A 17,590-nucleotide genomic window follows, 5' to 3' on the forward strand; every position below is an offset into this window, starting at 1 on the left:
ACGGTTTTTTGTTATAAAAATAAGAATACGTGTAATCAAAGAGACGTTGATTATGGATTTTGGGATTTTCTTGTAGTATTTTTTTTTTTTATTCATGGGGTAGCTGGATGAAAGGAATTTGAAGCTATCGTGAAAGGAGGAACTTGCTCTTGACTCTTTTAACTGTGAATGGTTCTGGTTATAAGATGTGCCGTTATATGGTGTACCATGTCTCGTCGATTTATCTTGGCATTCACTCAAAAACGAGTAAAAAAACAGGATTTATACAAAGACCAGACAAAATGAGAATCAAGTACAAAATATCCACTTATCTACTCTTGACAAAAACATATTAAAAGTAGTTTTACCAAACGCCCAGAATGAGGACCTCAGAATGCTATGCCTCTTATCAAGCACCCAGCTTTGCTTTTTTCTTTCTTTCCCCCCACACAGATCTTTTTTTTTGTTACATCTCTCTCCTCATGCTTCACTTCTCTCATTTCTTCTTCCCAAGGCCCTTTGACACCTTCTGCATCTTTGTAGGAGGCGCAACCTCGACGTCGCTCTCCTCGTCCTCGCCCATGGACTCATCCACGTCGTCGTAGTTGACCTCGTCCTCATCCAGGGGCTCCTCGCCGTCGTCGCTCTCGTCTTCACCCTGCTCGGAGCCCTCTTCCTCGTCCTCCGAGTCGCCGATGAAGCCATTCAGAACACGGTCCTCGTCATCGTCGTCCTCGTCAACTTCGCCGCCCTTGCCTTTTCTCCGGGAGCGCACTCCATTGGCGAGATCCTTCTGCTCGGCGTCGCGCTCCTCGCCCTCGACATAAATGACGTCCTCTTCATCAGCATCATCGTCGCCCTCGCCGAGGAGACCGGCGCTCCTCTGCATCTTCCTCCGCAGCTCCATCTGGCCCTCGAGAATGTCCAGCTTGCCCTTGAGCGCGAGCAGGCTGTTGAGGCCCTTTGCTCGCTCGGCCAGAACCTTTTGCAGGCTGTTGAGGTCGTGCAGGAGCTTGGGCTGCGCTGCCAGGGCGCCGCCGTGAGCAACCAGCGTCCACTGCACCCAGGTCATGAGGGTGCCGGCGCGGCCAGGCCGTCTGTGTAGCCGGGCAGCCAGCTTGTTGAGCAGGATGCCGGCCAGGGAGCTGTCGATGCGCTCGATTGTGTTTCGGATGGTGGGGATGTCGGTTGTGTGCAGGCAGGACTCGAGAAGGTCTGTGTCGTCGGTTTTCAGGGCTTGGGTGAGGACGGTTGTGAGGGACTGGTGGGTGGGAGGGGCGATGGCATTGCGCGACGCCTGGACGACGGCGTTGTTGCCTGTGGACGACTGCTGCAGCATGGCGGTGACGTCGATAGCCTCACTACCGCGCAGCAGCTCGCCAAACGAAGGCGATGTCCCCTCGGCGTCTGATTCGGCGTCGTCTGCGTCGTCCTTTTTGTCGGGCTTCTGGTGGCCATTGGCCAAGGGCTTTGACTCTGGGTTCTGCTCAGCCTCGTTGTTCGCCTCGTCGACGTCGGACATGTCCTCGTCGCTGTCGGCATCGGAAGAGATCTCTATCGTCTCGACCTGGGAACTCCGCAGTGCATCCGTTCCAGCCACGGTTGTTCTGGACTCGTCAATTGTGTTTTTGGTGGCCCGTCTCGCATCCGGCTTGACGACGGGGGTAGCCAGCTTGGCGGCGGCTTTTCTCTTCGGGGTTGACATGGTGTGAAGAGTGTGAAGATTGTAAAGAGAAATAAATGGTGATAGATGATGAGGTGAGAAGGCAACTTCTTGGAGCCTCGTCGGGGGGTATATATCCGGTCAGTTGGTCGTCCACTTTTCGCTCTCCTCTTTGAGATGCGGCAATAGCAATGCAAGAACAAGAATCTAGAGACAAAACGAAAGAGAAAATGCCCAAGTGTCGTTGATCTTCTTCACCACTCTTATCACCGAGTGGATGGGAAAATTTCACAGTTGTCGGCCAATCTGCCCGAACTTTTTTTTTTTTTCTTTTGGACTGGCCAAGTCTAGCGTGAGTTGATGTTTCCCCACACTTGCATTGGCCTGCCGATAAGAGATGACATAAGACATTTGCCTGTTCTTATCGGAATTCACGTGATACGTCAATTCGATGCTGCTCACGTGCCTCGGAGTGAGGCTCCAGTCCAAGTCCGGCGCCATCAGGACAAGGTTGTTGGACCCTTGCTGCCGTAAAATTTCATGTCCCCGCACCCGGCTGCCCATTGGCTCGTTGCGTCTACCTTAAAAGAGGCGATCCAAATTATGATTTCCTCCTCCGTGCCGGAGAGTCACCTGACTACCTCACTAGAACTCAAGAGCGCCACAGCCTGCGCCACAGCTTTTTCAGTTTGACTGCGGAGCGCGGAACACGCAGCACCGGAATATTGCATACTCGGTCCCTTTTGAAGCATGCGCCCCGTGAAAAGAATTTTCTGGCGCGTCTCCAGGCTTGTCTTGGGCACGCCTTGGTGCTTTGTTATCAGCGACGCGTGGATCACCATGTCATCAACTTGGCAAACACATTTCCAGATCGGATGCCCGCTGACATGATATACTTTTTCTTGCTTTTTTCTTCTTCTTTTTCTCGCCCTTGCTGTGTTTGAGTGTCTTTTTGTTTGTTGGTGATGAATTATGAACGGTGGATGTGAGATGTCATCAGTCAGTCAGTACTAATATTTTTGTCTTTTTTGCTGGTTTGCCTCCCGCATTTGTCAGAGGACAGAAATCATGGACTGTGGCGGTTGAGAGATGCAGCGAGTCAAAGCACGATTGACACGACAAATCTCCTCTTTTTTCCTTTGTGAACCCATCAATAAAGCCAAATGCTGTGAAAACAACCCATGGCTACCTGTTTTGTTTCCGAGTTATACACAGCTGAGCCCAAGACTAACCCTGTTCTCATTCCCCCCCTCGGGTATCCCAACAACATGCAGGCATCCACGGAACCCAACATGCCCTCCAACTGGCCATGTGTCTTTGTTTTACGCCACGTTCATCTACCCACACTCCCTACCTACTTCTTGCATGTATTCGATTACAATATTGGACAGTTGAAGCAGAGACAACGACAAAAGGCAATGCCATAAAGGCAATGCCATAATGGCATTACAGGGTAATAGCATGGATGGGCAAAAACGCGGTCAGTTCTAGTCCGAGTTGCCACGCTTCTGCCATCAGCACCCCTAGCCTAGCCTCGTCCCGCTCACCATAACAAACGGTAGCCTTTTGCCAGCCTGCAATTTTTTCCCTTTTCTTCCTGCCTGTGACACCGCAAAGTGGCCCTAGCCAAAAGCATCAGCCTCGCGTGGCCAATCAGCGCCGCCGTGTCTCCAGCCACCAGCCACAGCTCCCTTAAGCCGGCTGCCCCGGCTAAGCAATAACCCGCCCGCCGCCCCGGTAGTCTCAAATCAAGCTCGGCGCGCACTTCGTCTTCGTCTCTCATAAATAGCACCGCGCCTCCGACCGGCAAAACTTACTGACGTGCACGCGCTTTTCCTCGCAACGGCTCCCCTCCCCCTCTTCCGAAGCAAGCCCGACGACTGCCAAGAAAGGGACTTGTTCACTCCGTACCGCCACCGCCGTCATCACCACCTCCAAGCACATTTTCCCACGCCTTCAGGTACCTGCCTCCAAAGTATCTCTCTAGCCACCGTAAAACCGCCTCCAGCCAACCACGTCGCCCGCATCCGCCTTTGCCGACCTTTACCCCGTCGCAAAGCAGAGCTGGTACTTGTTGCTTATTCCGACCAACCACTGCTCTTTCGCATTCTCTCTCCCCAAAAAATATTCCGCCCGCCTTTTTTTCGGCGAAGCTCTTCCTTGCATCGTGACGAAAGCCTTTCCGCCGGATTTCGTCACTAGGCCGCATCGCCTCCAAAATCGCTGCATCCAGTCCGGCGCATCTTATCAGATCGCATCCAGTTGTTGCGCAGCCGCACGAATTGCGCTTCAGCTATTTCCTCGCAGCATTGCCGCAGCATAATTGCAGCATTGCTCTTGCTTTCACAGGACGTCGCTTTGTGGCTTGTGGTGCAACTAGAGCTTCCCGCATTGTGCGCGCATCGTGTGCAGCTCGGCTTCCCACCTCGAATCGCTTCCGCCAACTGTTGTGCGCAACATTTTTAATCCCATTCTTATCTTCTTCACCTCTCTTTTCCTCTTCCTCCACCACCTAGGATTATCCGATACCATCTCCTACCTTTCCGCGCCTGTCGCAATCGTGAAGCTTTGCGCTTCTCTCGACGTCGCCAGAGTAGCTTGATTTCGCGGGGCACTCGCCCTTGCTGTGTTTGATGTCGCGCCTCCTCTACTGAATTCACCACTGCGGATCTTCACCTGCCTCTTGCGCGCGCGCCTTATTTACAAATTCGTCTACGAATGGCAGCCATGGCGTCGCCAACTACGGACAAACCGTCGCTGTCCGACAAGGACAATGTGGCCGACGTGAACGGGTGAGTACAGCTACGATTGGTGGGCTTGGCATCACGTTGCCCTGGATGCGCATGTTCTCATCTGCATCAAATGCGCCTGTATTGCTGACCATGGCTGTTGTTTGTGTCCCTCTAGCCACACGCCGCCTGTCTCAGATTCTGCCAAGAACGCCGAGAACGAACCCGCTTCTGAAAACAAGACTTCGTCGGACAAGCCTGACGACGCGCTTGTCAATGGCAAGGAGTCACCAGCCGCAGCGGCAGCTACCCCCAATGGCGTGGCCGCCGTCAACGGAGGCGACGAGAAGTCCGAGGAGAAGGATGCTCCACGCGATGCCACACCCGCAGAAGCCAAGACGGAAACCGCACAAGATAAGCCAGCTGACAGCTCCAAGGAGGATAAGGAGGATAAGGAGGACAAGGGGGACAAGGACGACAAGGAGGAGAAGAAGCCTTCTGAAGAACCGGTAGCACAAAAAGAAACAGAGACTGAGCCGGCGGCGCAGGAAAAGTCCGACGTGCAGATGACAGACGCTGCGAATGCAACTGATGCGGAACCTGCCGCTGCGCCTGCCAAAGATGCTGCACCTGAAGAGTCTACTGAGAAGAAGGCTTCTGACGAGCCCAAGCCTTCCACCGCCAATGACGTTGACGCCGATGCCGATGCCGATGCCGATGCTGACGCTGAGGCTGACACTGTCATGACTGACGACAAGCCCGCTGTCAAGGCTGAGGAACCCGCGAAGCCCAAGGCTGAGGAGACATCGGAGGTGCCGCCTGCATCCGAGGTCGACCTTGGATCCTCAAGCATTTCCCAGCTGGCCATCGAGTCCACCTCACCTGCCGACACCTCAATCGAGGTGTCCATGACTGATGCACCCTCGACTGACGCACCCGCAAAGAATGCTCGAGAACGAGATGAGGATATGGACGAGGAGCCGGCTGCCAAGCGTGCTAAGACGGAGGCCACGGAAGAAGACGGCGCTGCGACTGCGACTCCTTCTGGCGAGAATGCTGGTACTCCTGCACCTGCTAATGATGGTGGCATGTCACGTCTTGCTTCTATATCAAAGTGGAAGGACACGGCGATTCACGACAAGAAGATTTCGCCTTTCCAGCGCCGCGAGATTCGCAAGATTATCGGTAGGGTCAAGAAGACCAAGCATGGTGGCCATTTCCGAGACTCTGTTCCCAAGCTGTGGCCGGCACTAGCAGAATCTTACTTGGCAAGGATTGACAAGCCCATGGATCTGTCCGAGATTGATCGAGGCCTCCGCGACCCCAACACAGTCTACGTTACGTTTGGAGACATGAAGAACGACCTGCGGCTCATTCTTGAGAATGCCCATACCTTCAACGGCCCCCAGCATGAAGTTACAGATGCCGCATTCTACGCAATCCGAACTGTGTGGCAGGAAGCTGTTACTATTCCCGAAGAGGAGCCTGCGCGACCCAAGTCTGTGGCCAAGCCAAAGCCCCCTCGTGAGCCTCGGGTCCTACCCGGCCCCGACAACGCTGTGCGGCGGCAATCCTCAGGGCCAGCGTCCAGCCCGCCGCCCCCCGTACCCGAATCGAAACCAAAGCCGCAGGCCGCAGAGCCTAGCGCTGATCGTCGCGGCTCAACCGCCACAGACGGAGATAGACCAAAACGGACGGTAAGGGCTCCGAAGCCCAAGGATATCGATTATACCACTAAGCCTTCTCGCAAGAAACTCAAGCCCGAAATGCAATTTTGCGACGAGGTCCTGGCGGAGCTCGTCCACCCCAAGAACTCGACGCTCAACATGTGGTTCCTCGACGCCGTCGATGCTGAAGGTCTGAACATCCCCGACTACTACTCCATCATCAAGAAGCCTATGGACCTGGGTAAGGTGTCGCGCATGATTAATGCGGGCGACATCACTAACGCAAAGGAATTCGATAAGAACGTGCGGCTCGTCTTCCAAAACTGCTACCAGTTCAACGGACCCCCTGACCAGGGAAACCCAGTCTCCATGGTTGCCAAGCAGCTTGAGGACATGTACCTCCAGCAGATGAAGGGCAAGGATGCCTGGCTGGCTAGATACGCCAAGGCCAATGCCCCTGCCGCTTCCGCATCCAACGCCAGTGACGAAGATGACGAGGACGACAGCGAAGAGGACGAGGCCGCGGCCCCCAGCGTAGACAACTCCAAGGAAATCCAGGAGCTCAAGGCGAAACTGGAGGAGGAGAGCAGCAAGCTCAACCGCATGTTTGCCTCGGGCACTCCCCAGGCGCTGATTGACTGCCAAAAGGTCATTGTCGACACTGTGCAGCAGGCCCTGTACAAGGTGGCGCAGAGCCAGAACGATGTCAAGACCAAGCACCAGGACAAGTCGGCCAAGAAGGCCAGCAAGCCCAGCAAGAGCAAGGCGGCTGGCAGCGTTCCCCAGCGCAAGTCTTCCACCCACGCACCGCCTCCCAAGAAATCGAGCAGTGCGAAGAAGCCGGCTCCCAAAAAGAGCCTGTCAGCGGCCGATAAAGATCAGATTGCAAGCGCCATTAACGATCTTGAATATCCGCACCTTGATCGCGCCATTGACATTATCAAGCGTGACACTGGCCAGAATGTGAGTTATCCTCCCGTCCCTCGTTTCCATCTCTCTTGTATCTGTGTGATTTCCCAGATCGATGTGCGTGTACTAATGCGAGTGATTTCCACCAGGAAAACAACGAGGGTGAGCTTGAGCTGGATATTGACCAGCTCAGTAATGAGGCTCTACTAAAGCTGTGGGAACTCTGCAAAAAGGTGCTCCCTGGATTCGGTAAAGATTCAACCGCCGCCGCCAAGTCGCCCGAAGTTAATAGGGCGGTCCCCGCAAAGCAGACTCCTAAATCGGCCTCGAAGCCCAAGAAGAATAAACCAATGAGCGCCCAAGAGCAAGAGGCTCGCATCGCGCAGCTGACAGCCATCCAGCAGCTGTACAAGCCTGGCCAAGAGCCTGCCGATGAGGCGTCCCTTGCTGCCGCGCCGAATCGCCATGATGAGTCTAGCGATGACTCGGATTCTGAGGAGGAGTAGAGGAGCGAACCCCCTTTGCTCAGGTTAATAGAACTCGCTATGGCGTAAATGGTTCTGTTGGTAAAAAGGAAGGGCTGCGCGCCGGTAATGATTTGGTTTGGGTACCGGCTGAGGTCTACACCGAGCGTAGCAAGCTAGAGAGAGCGGCGTGTGTTTTTTTTTCTTGGCCAAGTAATATTTCGAGTTGTCTGCTTTTTAGCAGCGAGCGGCCGGGGTACAGGAGCCAGGGCAAGGCGCGGATGAATCAGTCCGAGGGCCATGGACGTTTTGGGTGGACAAAAGAGGCGCTGGGGAGTTTGGGCCGGTAACGACAGGGTTTGCGGAAGCTTTTTTTTGCTGGAATCGCGCTGCATCATTCGCATTTTTTCTTGTTGCTATTTTGCTTGATGCTTTGATACTTGAGGAGGATGCGAGGCATGGAGGGCGGGCCTGCTGGAGGACGCCAGGAAATCGTATGTAGTGTAGGATGCATTGTATAACATGACGACGACGCTTGAGATGATATTTCCTGTTTGGTTTCTGTGCCGGTGCTTTGGTGAAGTCTGTGCAATGTCGACGTGGTTGATTGTAGGAGGTTGATGGGCGGCTGACTTGGCGATGTATATGTCGCTCTTTGTATAGCGTCGGGTGAGCCCATGGATTGGATCGTAGCACGGCGCATGGCGGAAGAATCGGGAAGCGGATGCACATCGTGAATGGAGTATCTGAACATTGTGATTAACAGGAGCGCAAACGAGGCGAGTGCGCTGTTGAAGCTGTTGAATCGAGGGTGGTGAGCTTGTGGAGGATGTGTAAGTGGATGCGGAACGACGACGAGATGCAGGGTGGCTAGCGTAAAGCCCTAAAAGCGTTGATTGGGGGTGTGTATGTTGCTTGATGGTAGGGGAAAGAAAGAAAACGGAGAGCGAAGAGATATGAGTGTTTGAAAAAGAAGTAGATGAGAAAGATGGAGGAGGGAGAGGAGGACGGACTTGTACTGGGGCTGGATGGTATAGGATGGCTTGTGCTGAGCTGGGTTTGAGCTTGGAGGCACATTTGCCTTTGCGTTTCTGGCACTTGACATGTGCCAGCTTCTGCCGCAAGGCTAATTCGGAGGAACGTCTCGTTGAAGATTATCGCGAGAATAAAACCCCATGTTGGACAAGAGGGAAAAAGAAGAATGTCAAGTGAGGGGCGCCGATGTCCCTTGCGGGTATAATAAAAGGGTGCAAGATCGTCGAGTTGCCGTCTGTCGTGCGGGCGCTGGGCGGGTTTTTTTCTCTTTTGACGGCGAGGTCCGATGGGATACCTACTACCTAGGTAGGTACTGTATTATTTGATTAGTATCTAGCTGAATGCGAGTAACGAGGAGAGAAAAAATTATGTGCGTGTGTTTCGCGCGAGAGTGTGAAAAGAGTTGCAGAACTTTTTGGGGGGGGAGGTTGAGCGAAAATGGATATTGGATCCCATGGTGGTATTTATTGTAAAAATAAAAGGGATGGGCGAGATGGGAGGAAGTATGGAATTCAATGTTGGCAAAGGTATAAGGATGGAGGAAAATTGGGTGAAGGATGTGATTAGGAGATAAAGTTGGGGGGGCGGGCGCCTTGCCTTTCATATGGGATTTTTTTTTGGGTGGGAAATACTCGGCCCTTTTAACTTTCTGGTACTATCACCATGTTCAACATTTACCTCTACCTTGGGTACTACTGCTACATTTTAGCATTATCACTTACTCTTATATAAAGTAGCTTTATATCTGAGAAATGGGATACTCTTTTTCCGGCTTTACGGACTTGTTGCGCCGGATTCCGTTGGCTTGGATGTACTGCTGTGGTAAATGCTGCAGCTTTGTCGGGCCGTTTTGGTACGGAGCGAGTACACCAGTTGTGTATTGGCAGCAGTGATTCCAATCCTGTGGAAGAGTTTAATTTCATGAGGTGCAGGTTTGAATTCGTGGATTAAGGCGTAAAAGAAAAGGATCGAAAAGTATAAATTAATTAAGAGATATACCATGGAATACCCACCTTAGGTACCTTGTCGTTCTTGGCCAGTGGATTCAGAAGGAAGATGAGGAGACACTGGCTGTAATATGCTTCTATATTGTTGCTTGATACTCAAATTGCAACATCATGATATCAAATTCCGTAGCCTTATCCCCTTTCCATTCTATACCCCAACGCGGCCTTTATCTAGAATCTATCTAATACATCATACATCCGATCTGGTCGGCACCGGCAGCTTCCTATGTAACCTCGTGCAAATGTCGACATAGTCCGGCTCCCCCTCCGGCGTAATCTTGCCATGCCGAATCAAAAAGTCAATCATGACAGCGCACACATTCGTCTTGAACTCGCCCGCCAGCATCCGCCGCTCCACCTCTTCGCAGCTCATCAGCACAAACTCTTCGACTTCGCCGTCGTCTCCCAGGCACGGCACCTCCTCGCCTTCGCCAGAAAGTTCCAGGTCATACGTGTAGAGAATCTCGGAGTGGACCAGCTCGGACCGAGGGTTGCGGTTCACCATGGTGATGACCCCGGTGGTGCGGACTCGAGGCCCAACTAGGGACACTGGCAGTGAGGCTTCCTCCATTGACTCTGCGAGGATGCAGTCTAGTGGAGAGTCGCTCGCTTTGACGCCGCCGGCGACTGTGCTGTCTAGCATGCCTGGATATGTGTAGAGCGTCTTGCTCCTCCGCGCGACCCAGATGCGAAGCTCTCCGTCTGCTGTTTTTGTATACGCTGTCAAGTGTGCGCCACGAGTTCCGATGCCGAACAATGTGGCGGCGAAACGCTCAATCTGGACGAATTCCCTAGCTCCAGGAACGAGAAAGTACTCGCTGTGCATGCCGTTGAGAGTAGGGAATATCTTGCCGTCAATGGCCGCATCAACGGCTTCCTGGAATGCGGCATTGGCGTGTACGGACAGTGAAATGCCGGCGGACGGCGCAGAGAGGACCACCTGGCGCTTCTCATGATCGATGGTGAAAGTTGCTGGCCATGGCATGCGGGCTATGGTGTTGGGGTGGATGTAGCCGTGGACACGTTCATCTGGGGCTAGGATCAAACGATAGTAAGGGTGGAAGTTTTGCTCAAAGTCCAGCGGCACACTGGAGGAAGAAGAGAAGTAGAGTTAGCCAATTTCTGTTTGACACTGAAACTGTTGTTACATTGTGAGACAGTCTTACTTGTCAAAAACGGTAATGAGATCCAGCAGCCGGGACGATGTCCGAGTGGTGGTCTGAGTGGCCATGATGTTCGGGTCCGGCTCAGGTACCGAGCGGGAATCGGAATGGGAACTGGCAGGGATTGAAAAGTGCCGGACATGCACGGAGTAGCCACGCGCACTTGATTCACATATGCCGGACGGATATCTAGCCGGTCCAGGTACAGTCGACGGATGAAGAGAGTATTGACTCGGAAAGATTCAGAATTGCCGTGATGAGAAAAAAGAGGACCCCGCTCTCAGTGGCATGAACGCGGCGATGTCGGAATCAGTGAATTAAATCTGCAGACGATCGCATAGAATAGCAACGATGATTTCATGAATAGTATACACAAGGAATTGAGTCCGATATCAACTTGGCAATTCCTCTTTTACACACTCATTCGATTACAATTACAGCAGCACAAAGACGTGTAGTTGGTCGTGACACAACCTGAAGCTTGCATGTGTCTAGATGCAGAGTTCAGCGCTAATGCTTATTGGGTCAGTTGATCGGTTGGCATTCGCTACACAAACAAGCCTTTGACGTCCCATGCCGATCGGGCTCGAATGGCGTCAAGTTCGGCGGAGAAGCCACGACCGAAGGATGAGCTATAAGACGACGTTCCTCCCATCACGGCCAAAGGATTCAGTCTCTCATCACCGCATACTAAGCTGAGGGGTTGGATCGAATTTGGCAATGGACACGTTGGACGCTCTTTTGAGGCGGGATATTGCCATTGGTGACGATACCAAGGACAAGCTGCTTGGAGCTGCGTTTGTAGTGACAGACCGCAATGGTAAGCCATCTATCTCACTGAAGCCCTCATTTCGAAGCCTCCGAGCGAAAACACGTTTGTCCTCTCAAGTCAATTCACATCTGAGCAAAAATCTATGAAATAGGTGTCATCTATTCTGGATCCGCCGGTCGAGCTGGCATGGATGTAAATTCATCGAAATTCGACATCCATACCCTAACTTACGGCGCTTCTCTGACCAAGCTCCTCTCCGCCATCTGTCTCATGCAACTGGTGGAACAAGACAGGCTTCCATTGGATTCTGATGTTCGGAAGCTTGTTCCTGAGGTGCAGCAGATGCAGATTTTGCGAGGCTTTACTCCGGAAGAGCAGCCTATCCTCGAGGACAATGAGAAGCCCATCACTCTCAAGTATGTGCTTTGCCATGACTTGACATGCCCATATGCACGTGTATACTGATTTCACGGCGTAGACAGTTGATACTTCACACTGCCGGCCTCCGTTATGACGTTGGGGACCCAGATCTGCGAAGATGGTCAAAAGCAATCGGTCGGCCGATTGGGAGGACGATACGCCTTAGCAGAGACGGCTTCAGCGTGCCGCTATCGTTTCCTCCCGGCGATGGCTGGGCGTATGGCCCTGCCCTGGATTGGGCCGGCATAGCGCTGGAGACGATAACCAACATGACGCTGGGCGACTACATGAAGCACCACGTCCTCGACCCTCTCGAGATGCACGACACGGGATTCCGCGTCAACCAACTCCCTCACACGGCAGACCGGAGGGCCGAAGTCACGCTCCGCGATGCCGACTCCAACACTCTCTCACACTTCGAGGTCGTCCCAGAAGAGCCCGAGATAGACAGCGCCGGGGCCGGCATCCACACGACGGCAAACGACTACGCCCGCCTGCTGCGCGCCATGTTGCAGGCCGAGCCGGGCGTGGTCTCGGGGAAGACAGCGAAAGAAATGTTTTCGCCGCAGCTGGAGCCGGCTCAGAGAAGGATGCTGCAGGAGACCTTGTATGCGCCTGATAAGAAGCCCGCTTTTATCCCCGAGTTTCCGGACGGCGTCGAGCTGCAGTATGGATATGGGGGGTTGTTGGGTATGAGCGACTGGCCGGGGCAACAGAGGCGGAAGGGGAGTCTTTGTTGGACGGGGGCGGCGAATTCACGCTGGGTGAGTTTTATTTTATTCATCTTGTCTTGTATCTGGTGGTTTATCCCTGTATTTGTTCGACGCATTTATTGTGTGATTTGAGGCTGACTGTGAATGGTGGTGATAGTGGATTGATCCGGAGTCGGGTATTGCGGCTGTGCTGATGGTGGCCGTCTTTCCGTTTGGCGATACGGTGGCAACCAAGTTGTATGCGGACCTGGTCAAGGCCGTGTATGACGAGCTTGTTTAAATGAATGGAGAGGACAATGGAGTGAGGACATTTATGGGACTACGCTGTCTGAGACAAACGGCATACTTTAATTTGACGCTGCTGTATACCATGCCGTTGAGGCATCTGAAGCGGCGATATTTCAGAGTTGAAGCCGTTGTTGAAGAATGCTGGGCTATGAATAGAAACCAGAGCTGCAGAACAGACTCCATTACAGCACCCATTCTTGTCGTAATATTACGGGGTGTTCCCTGTACGAGTGTGCTCGACCCCCCGTCTAGTGCGCGGATCCTCCGCCTTTGTTGGTTTAGATGATCGGACCACTGGTTTCAACGTTGCGCGCTCTGTGCACACTCGTATATCAGGTACATATACTGTAAGCACTGCCATCCAGTAAGGTATTCTTCTTCTATTCCAGTGTAGGTACGGAGTACATACTGCATCTATAGGCTGATGGTGGTGTACTAGACTGTACATCAGATGTAATCAATGCTGCACATCACCCAATTTCTTACCCCATCCGTGCCTGTTCCATTGCTAGGTACATGTCGGTGAAAAAGACAACACATCAAATGCATCAATACGCACAAGGTGCCGCTTTTCCCACCGCAATAGGCGAGTCCCCCAGAATAGAATACTAGCACAGAAGCCTCGTATTGTTCTCTTTGGCCGTCAATGCCCAGCGTCTTGGTCTTGCACCATCAACGATTGAGGCTCCATTGAGAAAATAAATCCATGGCTTGGCGGCCTAGGCTTTTTTTCTCCAGCGATTCAATTCGTAGCGGCTCCGCTCTGTCTAGTCCCACCGCGCTGGAGGCTTTTAGTGAGGCCCCGGCGCAAAGTGCGTGGACCCTGAAGCGCATTCTCGGCCGCTATAGAATTCCATGTTGGCTTTGACATGAGATGGATTTGGAGATGCGGTGACATTTCGACAGTTCGAATCGGGATTGTGTGACGTGCCGCCACTTGACTTGACTCGTAATAACTTCTGTCTGTCCCCCCCCTTCGTACCGGCACTAGTTGTTCCGGCCTTTTGCATTCATTCAACCACATTGAACGGATTCTCGGCCCTAATCGTCAAATACGACAAGCTGCAGAGGCTGACGTGAATACGAATCGAGACGCCCGCTATGCCTTTCCTGGCGCCAACACGAGCCGTGACAGGCAACTGCGGCGCTAAGGCCGAGTTCACAGCCCCCGGAATACAGCGGCTGCAACGCCTAATCAAGGGGAGACGCTGCTGATGTTTCCAGTCTCTACTAGGTAGTCGTCTCTCCATCTCGTTCTCTCGTCTCCAATCTCTCTCACCTCACCTCACCTCACCTCAATTCTTTCACGCTCGCTCTGCAGCAAAACCATGACGCAGCTATAACACACTCGTTACCGTTATTCTTCGCTGTCGTCGGTTCTGCTCGTTGCTCTTTCTTGCATAGAATCTGTTTTCATTTCATTTTGGGCTTCTATTGACAGCTCTTATTGATTTATTTACCATCCTTCTTTTTTCCCCATACTAGTAGCAGTATTACTCGCATTTCTCTCGCTACCTAATCAGACCTCACACGATACATCCATCTCGTTTAATCAGTACTCTCTTCGCCTTTTCCCTGGTGCTTGCGCGGCACCTCCGGACTCTGTATTCATCATGCGCGCGACATCCGTTTTGGCCGCCGCCTTGGCCCTGGCCTCTCACACTCTCGCCGGCAAGATCAAGTATCTGGGCGTCGCAATCCCCGGAATCGACTTTGGGTGCGACATTGACGGCAGCTGCCCAACCGACACCTCATCTGTGCCGTTGCTGAGCTACAAGGGAGGTGACGGCGCGGGCCAGATGAAGCATTTCGCCGAGGACGACGGCCTCAATGTCTTTCGTATTTGTGAGCGTTGCTGTATGACGAATTCTTGATGCTGATGCTAATGCTCAACGTGCAGCCGCTACATGGCAATTTGTCCTCAACAACACGGTGGACGGCGAGCTGGACGAGCTTAACTGGGGGTCCTACAACAAAGTCATCGACGCCTGTCTGGTGACTGGTGCCTGGTGCATGATTGACATGCACAACTTTGCTCGCTACAACGGCGGCATCATCGGCCAGGGAGGAGTGTCGGACGACATCTTTGTCAAGCTCTGGGTCCAAATTGCAAAGTACTATGTGGACAATGACAAGATCATCTTCGGCCTGATGAACGAGCCCCACGACATCGACATCAACATCTGGGCCGAGACTTGCCAAAAGGTCGTCACCGCCATCCGAAAGGCCGGCGCCACGTCGCAGATGATTCTCCTGCCCGGAACCAACTTTGCCAGCGTCGAGAGCTACGTGTCCACCGGAAGCGCGGATGCTCTCTCCAAGATTACCAACCCCGATGGCAGCACCGACTTGCTGTACTTTGACGTGCACAAGTACCTCGACATCAACAACTCGGGATCCCACGTCGAGTGCACACAGGACAATGTCCAGGCCTTTGAGGATTTCGCCACCTGGTTGAGACAGAACAAGCGACAGGCTATCATCTCAGAGACGGGCGCGTCCATGGATCCTTCGGTAAGATTATTGACCAACTCACTCACTGGCTCACTGGCCAGCATCATGGAGAAAGTCCACTAACTCGTCGCAGTGCATGGTTGATTTCTGCGCTCAAAACAAGGCCATCAGCGCAAATAGCGATGTATACATCGGCTTTGTTGGCTGGGGCGCTGGTAGCTTTGATACTACGTACATCCTGACCCTGACTCCCCTGGGCGAGCCCGGTAACTATACCGACAACAAGCTCATGAACGAGTGCATTCTGGACCAGTTTACCCTGGACGAAAAGTACAAGCCCACGCCTACGTCTATTTCAACGGCCCCGGATGAGACCTCCACCTCCACCGCCGCCGCGTCCAGTAACGACTCCTCACCATCGTCCACGAAGCCCATCAAGCAGACTAACCCCTCTCCCACAGCGAACCCGGTCACAAAACCATCACCCGACACCAACAATGCCTCGGACGACAAGGACAAGGGCTCAGCAGCGACACCGAGCACCCAAGCTCTGACCGGCACTGTCATGCTGACAGTTGCTGCTCTTTGCTACATGTTGGTCGTGGTTTGATGATTTGAATATACCAGGCATGATTTGAAAGAGAGATGGTTTATATATACATATGAGTACATACAACTAGAATATTTGTCGATTTTTTTAATACGCCATGTAGAAATGCATATAATAATTGAGCGGCTCGGGGCTGGGATTTTGTCATGTTTTTTTTTTGTCCATGTATGTTGTGACGTGGGAACTTTACGAGTATGGTGCCACGAGGGTTGAAGTCGGAATTAACAATGCCATTGATCTCATACGAGGGTATTTTGGCATTTGGCATGTGCTTTCTTTGTACTAGGCGATTTCGCTTCCCACGTGTCGGTTGCATGGAGGCGAGAAAGTCTAAAGCCTCCCTTGAGAACTTGCATGAGGCTGGGTGCTATTTTTAGATGGTGTTTCTGAGGAGCGTCAATGGCTCTGGCAGGTATCCAGATGTAGTAAGTTGGGAGAGCGTGAATTGCGTACATGGAAATGCTTCCATTGCAGAGACAATTATTGCATCATCTAAAGAAGAGGTGTGCATCATCACGACTTGTTCATGGAGAAGAAAATACAGTGAGATGAATGCAGATTTGCTGAGTTGCGCGTTTTTCTGAAGAAGGCTGTATAATGCTGCATACGAACCGCCCATTTCAACATAGGGGATATGGTGTAGGGGTATCACGTTTGCTTTGCATTGTTCATTCAATACAAGCCTGTAAAAGGTCGGGGGTTCAAATCCCTCTGTCTCCACGTGTTCTTTCTTTTTTTGCCTTTTTTTTTTTTTAAACCGCAAAACACACACACTCTTTTGTTGGTCTTTTTGTGGGGGGTTTGTGGATGTATTTGTGTGGGGGGGTTTCAGAGCTAGAGAATTTTTCTTTTTTGTTTTGAAGGATGAATTGAGGAGGGGGGCTTATAAGGGAGTGTAGGGAATTATTAGTCATGTAAACAACTAGAGGCCAAATGGTCTAGTGGTATGATTCTTGCTTTGGGTTCTGAGTGACGCAACTGCAAGAGGTCCCGTGTTCAATCCACGGTTTGGCCCCTTTCTTTTTGCTTTTTTTATTATTTTTGCGTTGTACTTTGGTGCTGCCTTATCTATTGCCCACATATATCGAAGTATTACTTGGTTGGTATCACAAGTTGAAGTAGTGCCTGTAACGTTAAGAAAGAAATGCAACTCGCAATCTAGATTGAAGCGTTCTTTTCTTTGGTATTTTGTTCAGTAATGTCTATGTTAAACCCTAAGACTTTCTTTTGCCCACTTGCTCCACTGTTCGAAGCTGTTATCAGAAGAGCATATGCATGGACTCATCTGCCTCCCAAGGCTAGATATAGAACTGCGTCCTATTATCTTCATCGGCTCCGCCCCTTCTTCAACACACTATACAAAGGTCCCTAGAGTGTTAATTACAACTTGCACTCCCTTCAACACCGCCGGTGGGCTCTTCCATGGAGAAATATCTCAACACGGAAGGCTCCAAAGCGTGGTATGGATGGGTGGGTTCGATGCTAAATGCCTTAGCATCACGACTTGAAACAAAGGTGGGATCGACGCTCGTTGCTCATAGGTCGGGCCGTGTGGGAGCATCCAGATAAGCTTATTTGACGACGGTGCCTGGGTCTCTCGTTCTGTGAAATGGGGCTGGCATGTTTTATCTCTTCTTCTGTCTGGCCTTTTCCGAGGAATTATTGCCCTACTTTATACATGATGTTGAGAGGAGAGAGACTCGTCGGATGCAATGAA

At 52.1% G+C, this 17,590-nt stretch overlaps 6 protein-coding genes and 2 non-coding genes across 8 annotated transcripts; 5 read left to right on the top strand and 3 right to left on the bottom strand.

Annotated features, from left to right (window-relative positions):
• Positions 1 to 475: 475 nt before the first annotated feature.
• On the bottom strand, positions 476 to 1,684 carry M431DRAFT_496489 (hypothetical protein; the record flags this gene model as incomplete). The annotated part of the gene is made up of 1 exon (XM_024917499.1): positions 476 to 1,684. One exon carries the CDS (start codon positions 1,682 to 1,684, stop codon positions 476 to 478), a length of 1,209 nt encoding a protein of 402 aa, XP_024772854.1.
• A 2,746-nt stretch (positions 1,685 to 4,430) lies between these two features.
• M431DRAFT_88972 (hypothetical protein) lies at positions 4,431 to 7,453 on the top strand (the record flags this gene model as incomplete). Its single annotated transcript, XM_024923967.1, has 3 exons — positions 4,431 to 4,643; positions 5,019 to 7,001; positions 7,097 to 7,453. Coding segments are annotated over 3 exons (2,553 nt in total), but the record flags the coding sequence as incomplete, so codon positions are not given.
• A 78-nt stretch (positions 7,454 to 7,531) lies between these two features.
• M431DRAFT_458927 (hypothetical protein) lies at positions 7,532 to 8,616 on the bottom strand. Its single transcript, XM_024915339.1, has 2 exons — positions 8,425 to 8,616; positions 7,532 to 8,157 (listed from the first exon to the last, which is right to left on the bottom strand). Exons 1-2 carry the CDS (start codon positions 8,486 to 8,488, stop codon positions 7,649 to 7,651), a joined length of 573 nt encoding a protein of 190 aa, XP_024772856.1. The 5' UTR covers positions 8,489 to 8,616; the 3' UTR covers positions 7,532 to 7,648.
• Positions 8,617 to 9,643: 1,027 nt separating this feature from the next.
• Positions 9,644 to 10,684, bottom strand: M431DRAFT_89169 (hypothetical protein; the record flags this gene model as incomplete). Its single annotated transcript, XM_024923991.1, has 2 exons — positions 9,644 to 10,541; positions 10,620 to 10,684. The coding sequence occupies 2 exons, from the start codon at positions 10,682 to 10,684 to the stop codon at positions 9,644 to 9,646; spliced, it is 963 nt and encodes a 320-aa protein (XP_024772857.1).
• Positions 10,685 to 11,574: 890 nt separating this feature from the next.
• M431DRAFT_89351 (hypothetical protein) lies at positions 11,575 to 12,801 on the top strand (the record flags this gene model as incomplete). The annotated part of the gene is made up of 3 exons (XM_024924019.1): positions 11,575 to 11,804; positions 11,867 to 12,572; positions 12,679 to 12,801. 3 exons carry the CDS (start codon positions 11,575 to 11,577, stop codon positions 12,799 to 12,801), a joined length of 1,059 nt encoding a protein of 352 aa, XP_024772858.1.
• A 1,621-nt stretch (positions 12,802 to 14,422) lies between these two features.
• Positions 14,423 to 15,873, top strand: M431DRAFT_6750 (glycoside hydrolase family 5 protein; the record flags this gene model as incomplete). The annotated part of the gene is made up of 3 exons (XM_024921734.1): positions 14,423 to 14,654; positions 14,710 to 15,323; positions 15,397 to 15,873. The coding sequence occupies 3 exons, from the start codon at positions 14,423 to 14,425 to the stop codon at positions 15,871 to 15,873; spliced, it is 1,323 nt and encodes a 440-aa protein (XP_024772859.1).
• A 628-nt stretch (positions 15,874 to 16,501) lies between these two features.
• Positions 16,502 to 16,593, top strand: M431DRAFT_t123. The gene has a single exon. It is a non-coding gene; the product is annotated as a tRNA-Ala (tRNA).
• A 207-nt stretch (positions 16,594 to 16,800) lies between these two features.
• M431DRAFT_t124 lies at positions 16,801 to 16,888 on the top strand. The gene has a single exon. It is a non-coding gene; the product is annotated as a tRNA-Pro (tRNA).
• Positions 16,889 to 17,590: the final 702 nt, after the last annotated feature.

The sequence above is a fragment of the Trichoderma harzianum genome (genome assembly GCF_003025095.1).
Source record: "Trichoderma harzianum CBS 226.95 unplaced genomic scaffold M431scaffold_8, whole genome shotgun sequence".
NCBI lineage: Eukaryota > Fungi > Ascomycota > Sordariomycetes > Hypocreales > Hypocreaceae > Trichoderma > Trichoderma harzianum.

What these genes read in the sequence shown, in the direction of transcription:
- M431DRAFT_458927 (XM_024915339.1), bottom strand. Translation starts at nt 8,488, where the DNA reads ATGTGCCTCCAAGCTCAAACCCAGCTCAGCACAAGCCATCCTATACCA. An exon ending in ACCATCCAGCCCCAGTACAA is followed by an intron (nt 8,158 to 8,424) that starts GTCCGTCCTCCT and finishes CACAATGTTCAG; the next exon opens with ATACTCCATTCACGATGTGC.